The 13,246-nt window shown below is 39.4% G+C and overlaps 1 protein-coding gene across 5 annotated transcripts in view; it reads right to left on the bottom strand.

The window, feature by feature from the left end:
* Positions 1-119: 119 nt before the first annotated feature.
* Positions 120-13,246, bottom strand: part of pou6f1 (POU class 6 homeobox 1) — a 15,691-nt gene continuing 2,564 nt past the window's right edge. The window contains exons 3-14 of one of the 5 annotated variants that reach the window (XR_004948206.1): positions 12,594-12,673; positions 12,451-12,520; positions 12,176-12,359; positions 11,250-11,380; positions 10,929-11,154; positions 10,604-10,848; positions 10,391-10,519; positions 5,689-5,922; positions 5,430-5,565; positions 4,857-5,025; positions 4,095-4,543; positions 120-2,147 (exon numbers count right to left, since the gene is read on the bottom strand). Coding sequence is in view for 2 of the 5 variants with exons in the window: in XM_036212841.1 (XP_036068734.1) it covers positions 4,201-4,543; positions 4,857-5,025; positions 5,430-5,565; positions 5,689-5,922; positions 10,391-10,519; positions 10,604-10,848; positions 10,929-11,154; positions 11,250-11,380; positions 12,176-12,359 (1,797 nt within the window). In the remaining 3 variants the exon portion in view is untranslated. Of the gene's footprint in view, positions 4,544-4,856; positions 5,026-5,429; positions 5,566-5,688; positions 5,923-10,390; positions 10,520-10,603; positions 10,849-10,928; positions 11,155-11,249; positions 11,381-12,175; positions 12,360-12,450; positions 12,521-12,593; positions 12,674-13,246 lie in introns of all 5 variants that reach the window. The other 4 variants (XR_004948205.1, XR_004948204.1, XM_036212841.1 and 1 more) reach the window with 4 other exon arrangements.

Below are 13,246 nucleotides of genomic sequence, written 5' to 3'. Positions count from 1 at the left end.
TTTATGACGTGGTTATTTTGAAATAAGATATATTGTTTGTTTTACCTAGCCAATGATTAGCTAAAATCATCTGTGCTGTAATTCTTACTGTGATACATTTTTTTGACATGTTCTTGCTATTTTTTTTTTTTTTTCATATTTTCTTTGTCGCATGTTATTCAAGTTATAAATTGACCAATCAGATCCCTCAGTAAAAACATCTGGTGGCCGCTGGCCCCACCTTGAAGGTTTGATTTACAGATTCTCCCAAGCCCGCCTTTAGTAGTTGCCATAGTGACATTGACTAAAACTGACATGGACCAATCGCTATCGTCTGGCTCCAACTTGACAAAATCCATATCGTGGAAAAATGGCGACTGAATTGGCTTCATATTGCTAGAGCTGAACTTCTAAACAGACCAGAAGTGATTTATAAAGAGGGTTTATTCATCGGACAAAAAAACGACATCAGCATCCACTGTTTCAATGAGGCCTTCAATTGTTTTTTTCCCAGAGTTAAAATGAAAAGTAGCTTTTTAAAACTTAGCAATTTCTTAATAACCTAGCACAATAAACATATAATATATGAACACAATTAAAGAATAGAAGGTAAACATATGTTAAAACAGGTCCTTGTAATAATTTCATGATTGCAGTTTTAAAAATGAGGCAAATTAGGAGTAGAGCACAAAATACATCTGTCAACTTATGAGCTCAGACCTCTTTTAATTAATGCATATTAACTTATATATTCTGTTGTCATTTACAGTTCATCTACATAAAAAGATCTCAAAATTACCCTTTTTCTGAAATAGTTTTGCAGATTAGATTTTATCTTAAACAACTAAAAAGTTTCTTACCGACTAATTTTTTGACTAATGTTTAGGTCTAATGAGCATCTCTTTTCCTTTCTGCAGTTAAAGTGCAAACATCTTAAAATATCACAATAGAGAAAATTGCCAAAGTGTATCCCCTACTGAAAATAATTTCACATTGCATATGCAAACTGTCAGTAAACTCTTTCACAGTAAAAAAAAAAAATATTTACTGAATTGCTCACGACTAATTTTAAGTCCTCAAGCAATAATGTTTCAGGTAACATGAGGCTTTACAAAGGTCGATTTCATATTTGGCCAATTAAATTCAGATTTTAAAAGATCAATTTAACCAAATTAATTATATGGCTTTTGAAGGAAAATAAAGAAGTACATACAAAAAAGTACCAAATATAGTGTTAAAAACAAGACACAATGGTGAAGTTACACAACTCATAGCACAGGTGTTATTTACACAAGTTACAAACAAAAACAATCAAAATTAACAAAGAAATTATATTGTGGCACCGTGGATTATTGCAAATAATCTGCTGTTCTGTGAGCATCCTACATGGCTTTTTAGAATGTTTTTATTTGGAATAAGCCAGGTTTTTAGGGCGCATGAATATTTGACAAGTTGGATGTTATTTAGACAATTTTCTCAATATTTAAAAAAAAATCTCTCATGCTGTGTTCACGCCGGGCTTGGAAACGTGTGTTTGAGAGATCACTTCCATTGATAAGTGTGTGTAAATGTGTCTATAGGAGCGTTTTGGGCTTTCGCAATGGTAACTTCATAGTTTTTTAAGTCAGTTTTCGAGCTAAAAGGTCTTGAAGTTTGATCAATCGGGGACTCGGATTTGGTATAAGGGTAGTGTTGTTTGAAAACTGATCATGAAGGAGAAATTATATGAAGTCTTTCAGATATCAGAATAGAGCTTGATTAGCCAGATTCTTCTAAAGTTCGTGTCGGGAGGCGACAGACCTGTACATGGTCGGTTTGTACGTAACTAAAGGTATGATTGTCCCGATCAGTAGAGCAAGATGAAGACTCGTCACTTTCACGAGTCCCTTAGATAAAAGTTATTGCCAAGGAAAAGTCTTCCTTCTTACGACTGTTAAGAAAATACGCATGCAGGACAAACATGTTAAACATTTATGTTGAATAAATAACCGTTTGAGAATCAATAGAACTCGATGTGGAACATGACTAAAATAGAATAAGTCAAATGAGTTAGCTTATAAAATCACTCGTATAAAAAGTTCTAAATACTGCATGACATGACAGGACCGTGTAGTTCCGTGTACTCAAACATCATTAGAAATTCTTTCTTAGGACTCTTTCATAACAAACTAGATTTGCAATTCCTTGAAGAAATTGCGTCTGATTGCTGAAAGCAATAGCGCTTTGAAGCATTTTACAGCTGCAACTGTGAAAGACCTTATGTTCGACCTTCACGCCAAGTTTCATCCATGTAGCTCAATTACTTTTGGAGATATTGCACAAAACACTTGGAATAGATTGTAGCGCCACCTACAGGAATATTGTCGTCAAAGTTGTTGCACTGACTTATCTTAGATTGTGGAAGCAGTCTTGAAGATTTGGTGAAGTTATGTTAAACTCTTAAGGGGCTGCAGCCTTGCAAACATTACAATCTCTCCCGTCTAATTTGCATAACGTGTTCCGCAAAAACGGTACGGAACTATGCAAAACGGATATTACCACTGGAATTGTGGTGGTCCAAATAGGGTATGTGCAGAACATTGCAAAGATTAGTCAAAGTATGTGACATAGGGAGTCAAGTAAGTGTTTTACGGAAAATCGTAAATTGCGAACAATTCTTACACAATAGAGATCGCTGATAAATATCCACTGTTACCTTAGTATCCAATGAATCATGAAGGAGTAAAAGCTGGTGCTTAAGACAAATGCTCTTGAAGATTAAGGCAGAAACACTTTGGTGCTACAAGTGACCACCTGGTGGCGCAATAGAGCCAGTTTTGATAGAGCATATAAATATTGCTTAGATGTATCTACTTACAAAGTTTCATACCAATAGGTCTAACATTTTCCAAGATATAGGGGTTTAAAATTTGTCTATGGTATTTTCAATACAAAAAACGATAACTATAAAATTCATATAAAATCGAATATGACACCAAATGGTACGAAATCTTAAACCAAGCATGTCTTTGGACAGCTTAACAAACTACAAGTGATTGCATTTCGATATCTGCAATTGCTTAGAAGATACAAGAACTACTCCAAAGTTAGCTAATCCTTCTTACGTCACCACTAGGTGGCGCAGGCGACCTACTTTTCTGGTATGTTATACAACACTCCATATACAACATACATGTTGAATTTTATGTAGCTAGGTTAAGTTTTTTATGAGATATAGGCCTAAACACAATTGCCTAAATTATAGCGCCACCTATAGGAATATTTTCATAATTCTTTTGATAGTTCTTTATCACTCTAAGATGAACTTATGTTTTAAGATTTGTGAAGTTCTGACAATCTGTACAGGATTTAGAGCACTTTAAAGTCTGGGACCACACCCACCTCATTAGCATTACGTTTTTTATGAAAACTATAAATCACATCGCAGAACGAGTGGTACCATTGGACTCGGGGTAGTCCAAATAGGGTATGTACCAATTTTCATAAAGTTTGGGGAAACTATGTTGAATAGGGACCCAAAAACGTGTTTTACAAAAAATCGCAAATTGCGAAAAATCTAAGTAGACGGAAGTGGGTGGTCCCAATTTGAAAAACGTTCATTAGCATCCAAGTAACACATGGAAAAAGAAAGCACGTCAATACGACTTACGGTATTCGAGATAGAGGCCAAAAACGAATTTCTTACAAAAACGGCCGCCTGGTGGCGCTATAGAGCACCATTAAGCCACAATTGTTATAGCTTGTGTAGATTACTATAAGCTACAATACTGTAAAGTTTCATTGAATTATCTTCAGTATTTTTGAAGTTATAAGCATTTTAAAGTGCTTCCAATGTTAAGTCTATGGGAAAAATATTTCATAAAAATATTAATATAAAATCATACATAATTCCAACGCATACCAAAAGTAATGGCACTCTTCTCCAAATAGAGCTTCATAAACTACTTTTGAAAGCACTTTAATATCTTTAAAACTGTAAGAACAGTAGCGATCCAAAAAAGTGACGGAATAAAATATAATAATAATAAGAAGAAGAAGAAGAAGAAGAAGAAGAATAATAAAATATAATAAAGAATTACAACAACATACTCTGATTGCTTTCAGCAATCAGACAATAAAATGATTTCCTTCATCTCCTTGGTTAGTTTTTCTTCAAATTCAGAGCACATTCTGCATCATGAACAAGAGCGCGCTCCAAAAAAAAAAGAATCGGAGCTGCTCCTAAACCTGGAAGACGTTGATCTTGCTGGTGTTTTTCAGCGTCTGTCGCCGGTTGCAGAACCACACTCGCACCACCTCCCTGTCATAGTTAAGCTCTCTTGCGATCTCGGTGATCTCCTGGCCCGTGGGCAAGGCGTTCTTCTCAAAGTACGAGTTCAGGACTTCGATCGCCTGCGGCGTGAAGCTGGTGCGGCGTTTACGCTTTTTCGAAGGCTCGCCGCCGACGAATTCCATCAGATTCTGCTGGCCTTTCTGGTTCCAGTGCTCCGCTTCGGCGAGCCATTTCTCCAAAACTGGCTTCAGCTTCTGGGCACTTTTAGGGGTGATATCCAGCTTCTCAAATCTGTAATAAAAAAACATGATCAAGACCGAAGAGCTGTCGAAGGACACCCGGGAAAGGTGTTGTTTTAAAACACTGCACTTTAAAATGGCATAAGTAGAGTTTGTTAAATTTTCATGAGAAATTGATTAGAATTAAGACTCTCAATCAAGTTTAAAAACAGTAAATTTCCGAAAATAAGTAAAGTTCAAATGAAAAGCTTTCCAGAGTGCTTTATTCTTACCTTTTCCACTTCCGACAGCTAAAAAAAGCTGTCCTAATCCACAACCAGCTTCACATTATTTAATAAAGTTAAGAAACCGCCCGTGTCATTTACCTACAAATAGCAGACTGGCTGTAAGCTGGACCCTCCGTCGCAGTCAGGGCCTGCCCCACTTGCGTCTGCGTCAGTCCCAGGGACAACCGGCGGATCTTGAAATTTTTGGCAAACTCCCTGATCTCCTCCAGATTGATGCCCTCCTCGCCGCTCGCCGTTTGCTGCGGTTCTGCAGTGGTGAAGAGTTAAAAGGAAACTTTTGATGTACTGTTGCTTTCAGGAGAGGGAGGGTTACGGAGGGGCACATGGTCACATGCAAGATGGCGCCAGAAACAGCCTCTAGCTGGAAGCGGAAATTTTGCAACTTTAGCCGGTTACTAAACTTTAGGAACCCCTTTCAAAAATGATATTTTAAAAACTTTTCAGTCCTATTAGCTTTTAAGCTTTTAAATGTGAATAAGCTGTAACTGAAAGCTTAAAATTGGGGGTTCCGGTTGAGGATTTCCAGCAAATGATTTTGGGCGCAAATGCTGTTTTTTTCCGTCCAGCTCCGGTAGGGGGAGGGACTTCCGGCTATTCATTTTTAAGCGCCATATTTTTTCTCTGTGGCCATATTGTCTTGGGGTTACGTACTGTTGACTAGCTGGCCCACTTTAGCCAGTTCTCCACAGTTGATGGGGGCCATGGAGGGGTGTGTGGCGCCGGTCTTCAACATGGACGGCTGCGGCGCGATGACCACCGGTGACTGAGTGGCAGTCGTCACTGAAGCCTGGGAGAAACAGTAACAAATAAGTTCTGATGATTCTTTTTCTGGCTGAATTAAAAAAAAAAACAGACAATTGAGTTGCTGCTTTTAGAAGTGATTTGTTTTCTACAAACGGTCTTTACTAACCTGTGTGCTCGGCTTGTTCAGCGCCGGAGGAGCAGCGGTTTTGGTTAACACGGCAGCAGAGGTTGGAATGGCAGCAGGTCCGTTCCCCACAGCAGCGATGATCTGGCCCTGGGTGTTGAGGAGCAGCTGTGGAGTCACGGCCTGGACCTGGAGACCCTGGAGGGGGAGGGTGGAAGCCGCGGCTCCTCCTGCTAAAGAGCCGGGGTTCACTAACAGGGGGAGGGTCCCGATGACCTGAAAATGTGTTCAAAGGGGATTTAAACATTTGGAAATGACAGGGATTCTAAAACATAAAGAAAAACTTTTAGAAAACGTTTTTGTCAGTCACTAGTTCGGCAAGTTATTACTAAGAAGCTCTTCTATTAGCTGTATTAATGTCATCTGTTTGAGCTGGTTATCTGTATAAATTACACCTGTCCACACCCTTAAACAGTCAGACCTCTCCACCATGATCAAGACCAAAGAGCTGTCGAAGTACACCAGGGACAAGATTATAGACCTGATCAAGACTGGGAAGAACCAATCTTAAATAAGCAAACAGTTTGGAGGGAAGAGATCAACTACTGAAGCGATTATTAGAAAATGGAAGAAATTCCTTACAACCTCCCTCCATCTGGATTTCTATGCAAGATCTCACCAGCTGGGGCACAAATGATCTTAAAAATAGGGATCTCGGGACTACATGGTGGAACTGGTCAATGACCTGAGAAGAGATTGGACCAAAGTAACAATGACAAACACACAATGTTGTCATGGACTTTGCCAGCACATATCCAGACCCGACTTACGCTCTCCAGAGACCATCTGGATGATCTAGAGAAGGATTGGGAGAATCTCATAGTGTACCTAAAATGGAACGGTTTGAAGGGAAGAATTCTGAATTGTATCTCAAGAACACCATACCCACTGCAAAGCATGGGGGTGGAAACATCATGGTTTGGGGGTAGTTTTTTTTTTTGTAAAGGGGACAGGACAACTGATCAATATCAATCAATCAATCAATCAATCAATCAATCAATATACTTTATTAATCCCACACGGGGAAATTCATTGTTTTTCAGTACAACCAAGAACAAAACAAACCTTCCATCAGCGAGAACACTGAGGATCTTCCAGCAAGATGAAATTCCCAAATCAAAATCCCAAAAGCAACGTTAACATAAAAAGCATTTTAGGATTCTGGAGTGTTCTAGTAATTTCCTGGACCTCAAACCATTAGAGAACCAGTAGAGGGAGTTTAAATTTCGCTTCCCAGCAACAGCCTCAAAATATAACAGCTCTTGAGAAGATCTGCATGGAAGAATGGACCAAAATAGCAGCTGCTTTGTGTAAAAACTTGGTGAAGATCTACAGAAAATATTTGACATCCGTCACAGACAATCAGGGTTACATTTAAAGTAGGTGAATTTTTGTTATTGACCAAATCATCATTTTCTGTCAAAATACCAATATATTCTTTAAAAAAACAATAAATGTTGCTGGATTCTTTAAGTTTTACATTTTGTTTAAGTGTATCTATGATGAACATTACAGACCAAACTCATCTTATTTAAGTGGGGCAACAACTTGTAGAAATACTTTTTTGCTCCATCGTAAGTATACTTGTTTACAGCATGATGTAAATTAATGACATTCATGTTGTTTTGCATAAATACTTAGAGAAATCAAGTGTCTTAACACAACAACCCATGAATTTCCCTTCAGGTATCAGAGGATTCAGACCAGCCACAGTCTGTCTCTACACCACAAGAAAAAAGAAAAAACATCAAGTTCTGCCACATAAAAAAAGTATGAGAGAAGATAAGAAACACATGGTACATCTGTTCTACTGTTGTAGTATAAAAAACAACTCAGATAAAGCATCAATGGAGAGAGTGGGGCAGTAATTATAGTTTCCATTCCCACAACCAAAAGAAAAATACAGATATTTAATGGTAAGGCTGAAAAAGCAACATTTTTTAGGTCAAATCAAACATCTGGGATATTATGAGAAGTAGAACTGAACCTCTTCTCTTTGTAATTTGCTACATTGGAACATTTATGACTGTTAACCTAAATACTTTAATTTTATTTCATCAAATAAGTATCCTTCATTTACAAAAATGCTGAACTGAGATGAACTCGGGCTTTCCAACCTTTCAAAATAAAAGCAACTGTAAATTAAAAAACAAAAAAGATCTAGAACATTTGAAGCCTTAGAAGTTCAATATTAAATAATTAAAAAAGTAGAATTACTTTATAGCAGTCACAGTATTTAGGTCCAAGCATTTTCTGTTCCTGAACCACAAGAGTTTCTACTCAGGTGTGCTGTACAGCTGGATGATCTGATATGGTTTACTGGATTTTTTAGACTTTAAGCCACACCCACTTTTCTTAAACCCACTTCTGCTTAGTCTGTTCTCAAGAAACACATTTTCTGGTCAAAGCAGCTCCTCAACCTCATTTCAAGACTCATGACTTCTTATTGTTTCTTAAAAAGTAATCAATTTCCTCATAGAAATGTAATGTGTTAAAATAGCACTTTTAGGTTACTTTTACTATAGATGAAGAAGTCGGCACAAATTCAGAATAAAACAATGTATTATGTATTTTAAATTGCCTGGGAGCTCGTGTTGTCAGTACAACGTTCTCTCTCCAACCTCCTCTATACAGTCATTAAAAAATGGACTGTCAGGGCAAAAGGAAATCTTTTCAGAGTGGGGATGCAGTGTTACAAAAAAAGATGTTGTTCTTTGTTCAGTAATTCCTCCGAACTGAGAACAGCCAACTCAGCAGGGCTTCTGAGCGTGCTTACAAATGACAAAATTGCCTTTCAGATGCAGCAGAATTACTTTCCTCTAAACATACATGGCCGCTGCTCTGAGCGATCACACCTGCTGCTAGCAGAGAGGAACATTAGCTCCAGAAAGTGCTGAGGCTTTTGTTTTGATAGTTTCTGTGAAATCACAAGTGCGAGTCTGTGTTTGTTGATTCTTAAAGCAGACACATTTTCAGCCTGTTAAAGAATCTAACCTGAGGTCTAGAAGAAAAGTCGATAAAAGGAGTACATGGGTTTACTCGCCTCAAGATTTATGAATAAAATGCTGACTTATTGATTTTGTTTCAGCCCTCTAATGTGGGTTGAATCATTTCCAGCAAATGAAGCTAAAATTATTCTACAGATGTTGCTAAATTCAACTATAAATGCCAAAAATGAACCAAAAGGTGTCTGAAAGAGCTGCAGTCATGAAGGAATGAAGCAGCTAAGCTCAGTGATTAGTGCTGACGAGGAAATGAACCGATCTACAACACAAGATATGAAGCAACTTTAACTGAAAATGATGAAATATCCATCCACATTAACCCTTTAACACCAGAGCTGTCCTGGTGACAAGAAGTAATACGCGCTCTTTGAATTAACGGTAAATCTTTGACCGTTTTACGCAAAAATTGAAAGTCCGACCGATCCTGAGAGACTCACTTAAATGAAAATTCAGCTTAAAATTCAGCTTAAAATTGCATTTCTGAGTATTTCTGTATTGAAATTGTTGTGAATCAGGAGCAGATGAAAAAAAAATGTGGTTTGAAAAGGAGTATTTCTGATGGCTGGGTCACAAGCTGCACATTTCCATTCTGATGCGTCCACTTGTATAGATCCATGTATGTACACGTCTTTCTCATGTGAGCTGACATCTGCCTCAAAACTGTGCAGCTGGGTAGCTCCAATATTGCTCGCCATTTCTGTTTTCACCAGTAATGATAATTTGAGGTTGTGAGGGGTTGTAAGCATTAGAGGGTATAAACAAGTGGATGATGGGAAGTGGGGATGAGCTAACTCTGTCCCTGTAGTCCCGCCCACAACTCAGAAGTGAATTTCTGACGAACTACTGCCACTGTGCAGAAACTAAGTCCTAGAAGGGGCACAAGGAGCCCCTAATGAGACACTAAAGTAATAAAAAATTGAAGTAAAAATAATTTTTTTTTTTCTAAAAATTAAAGTTAAATAAAATCTGGCTAACTGCTGCACACCAGTTAGTATAAAGTTCTTTTCACTTCTATTTCTGGGAAAAAAATGTTGTGGTTACTAACTGGTGCACACCAGATAGTAACCAGAATGTTTTTTTTGTTTTTTACTTCAATTTTTAGAAAAAAAAAACTGGTTACTAACTGCTGCGCACCAGATAGTAATTGGTGCGCACCTGATTGCAATCAGAAAGCTGTTTTTACTTCAATTTTTGGAAAAAAAAATATTCTGGTTAGTAACGGGTGCACACCAGTTAGTAACAATCATTTTATTTTTTACTTACATTTTAAGAAAAAAAGTCTGGTTACTAAATGGTGCGTACCAGATGGCAACAAATAGTAACTGGTGCACATTAGTTATTGATCCGATTTCTTTTTACCTTCAATTTTTAGAAAATAACTTTTTTTTTGTACTTACATTTTTTTTTTACTTTGATGTCTCTTTAGGAGCTCCGTAGAATTTTGGCTAAAAACTGCATCATCAAAATGTTATATATCAGCACAAAGCTGCTTTTTTCAGCTTTCAGAATCTGTTGGAGTTATGTTAACTGTGCTCACGGTTGAAGAGTCACCGTAATTCAGAGAGTCAACACCGCCGCTACAGCTCTGGTGTTAAATGGTTACAGTTTTCAAAGAGGTAAAGCTTGTTTAAAGAGGCACAGACAGACAAATGGGGTCTAGAATTGTGATCCACGTTTACCTGTCCCTGGGCGTTTGTGATGATCTGGCTGGTGATGCCCGCCATGCTGGAAATGGCACTGCTGATGATGGGTGTGGAGGTGAGGGAGGTGAGGAACTGCGGCTGCGCTCCTAAAGAGGCAGCGCTGATCTGTGTAAAAGAAAAAAAGAGAAGCTGAAACTGTGGGCTGGGAAGGGAAAACATCTCAACGGAGGACAGTTTTCGAAGCCTTACGATGGCTGGGTTAATGGACAGTCCCGCAGTCTGAAGAGCCGTGACAGAAATGTTGGACGGCGACACCGTGGAGGCAGCAGAGCTGTTCTGGACGGTGGTCACCTGCGTGCTCGTCGCCTGCGCTGGCTGAGGCGTCACCTGCGGCACAGCGGTCTGCACTGGTTGAATGGAGGCCGTCTGTGGCTGGAACACAGTCTGCGCGCCGGCCTGCAGCTGCGGCTGAATGGAGTTCAGGACGGTTGCAGCTGAAGAAGACAAGAAGGTTTTCTAATGATGAAATCTGGGTAATAAAGCAATTGTTGTGTTTCAAGTTTCCCCGTTTTACCTTGAAGGCCAGTAAAGGGTAGCTTGATGAGGTTTCCGGCTGGGTTTGTGGCTGCAAGACCAGGAAGCGTGGCAACGTTGGTGGTAGGGAGAGTCAGAACCGCTAAGCCACCCTGACCGCCAATGGAGCCGGACATGTTGAGAGGAATCAGCAGAGGCTGGCCCAGTGAGCCCGTCTGAGCCATCATCCCGGTCATAAGAGTGGCCAGACTTTCCTGCGTCAGCACCTAGTGGGGCAAACAACAGCAAATGAAGCTCTTTATTTTTTGTGCTTCTACACTAAATTTGAACCAACTAAACTTCTAAAAAGAGATGTGTGTACCTGTGGACATCCCTGTACGGTGATGGGCATGGCGGTTTGAGGCTGATGCATGGAGACGCTGATCGGGATGGCAGGAGTCAGCGTCTGAACGGCGGGCATACCGACTGACATCACCTGCTGGTCGCCCATCGCTGTGGGATCAGAGCCGGAGTTAACGCCCGCCGACCTCGAGGAGCTTTTATTTTCAAAGAGGTCGGCCGTGTTTCATTGCAAACTCGTACGACCTAATGACTACAAGTGATCAGCCTGTAGGGCCTGGCGTGTGAACGGTGCACACGGAGGTTATTTACATTTTAATTTACATGTTTGTGCAAAACAAAACCACCTGTAACTTGACTTAAACCAAAATCAACGGATTTGTTTTTCTTTGTTTATGTTGGGTAAAGTTGCTATGATGAGTTTGAGTTCTAGGTTGCACAGAAACCCGTCACGTGTTTCAAATAAAATGCTGCAAATCTATGGAATAAATTAATTGGAGGCTAGTCCGACTTAAGTTATTTGGATGTAATGTTTTTAATGGGACGGTGTAGTTTATCTGCTGCCCCTCTACATCTTTTCCTGTGATTGCAACACTTCACGATGACCACTTTTTATTGCAGCTTTACTCTAACTCCATCTATTTAATTTTAATGATAAAACATTTTATTGGCAGAAAACTAAATCCACTTATTTTTTGTAGGTTTTTCATTGTGATTTTTTTCTTATTTATTTAAGAAGCCTTAAGAGTTTGTGCCACTTTTTTATATTTTTGGTATGTTTCAGGAGGAAAAAGGGGTTATCCGAGCAGCAGCTGCCCTCAGATTTGAACAAGCTGTGATGTATGCACAGAAAAAGTAGGGCGGGAATTTGCAGCTTTTTATACTTTGGCTGTATTTTAACACAAAAGCTGTGCAAATCTCAGTATGCGAGACCTCTATCCTCGTTACCTGCTTCTCCAGCACTCGTGGACACAGAAATGCTTTTCGGGGTGCTCCTGGCCTCAGGTTGCTCCGCAGAAATGCCCTCGTCAGCTTTGCCCTCGCTCTTCCCATCCGACGCAGACGACGACTGAGATCCATCGACCTCCACCTCCAGGACTCGAATAGTCTCATGGCCAGACATCACAATCACCTGTGGCAAAATCAATCTCTCAGATCTCTCAAATGCAGCTGGAAACAAAAAGAACTGCTTTAAGAGTTTAGCAAATTTAGCATTTCCACACCTCTAACGGGATGTAAGGATCCCAAAAGTGACGATGATTTGAGTTAATGAAAGGCCTAGCAAAGACAAGACTAGCACAAGACAGTCTGGGATGAGAGGGGGAGAGGGTGCAAAAAAGGTCGAGTGCAGGAAGATGATGCATACCTGGTTGTCTCTGGCAGGGAATTTCAAAGTGGAGGGTTTAAATGGCTGAAAAAAGACGCCTGCTTTCAGACAGAGAATGGCTACGGAAAACAGAGAAGCCGAGCATGTGTTAGGACGGGATGACCCCAGACACACAAACAAACAGAGTCAAGCAAAGCAACATTTAAAGAGCGCAGCAGCCATGAGAGAAGCTCAAGCAAAGCAGCTTTCAAGTCAAATGACTGTATAAGAGAACTGGAGCGAGTGAAGCTACGTTCACACCAGGCTCAGATAAAAACTTAAATAAAAACTTTTAAATTCACGGAAGTGTCAAAGGATTGAAAAGTTATCATGAGGGAGAAGTTAACGTTTGCTAAAATTAATTGACGAACGGCTTACTTCCGGCTCCAACCAATTTAAGTCAATTCAGTCGCCATTTTATTTGCGATACAAACACCGTCATGTTGGAGCCAAACAATGTGAGTAAGTGTGATTGGTTTGAGTAGATCTGAGTTATTGTTTCTATGGAAACTACTCTCACCATTTAGGCCACACCACTATCACCTGTAAGTGGGATCGTGAGAATCTGTCAATCAAATGTTTTGAATCTTCCATGATATACTTTTATTGAGGCATCTGATTGGTCAGTTTATAACTTGCAATAAAGAAAATGA

Source organism: Oryzias melastigma, linkage group LG7 (genome assembly GCF_002922805.2).
Source record: "Oryzias melastigma strain HK-1 linkage group LG7, ASM292280v2, whole genome shotgun sequence".
Lineage (NCBI taxonomy): Eukaryota > Metazoa > Chordata > Actinopteri > Beloniformes > Adrianichthyidae > Oryzias > Oryzias melastigma.
This window is presented reverse-complemented; position numbering and strand designations above follow the sequence as displayed.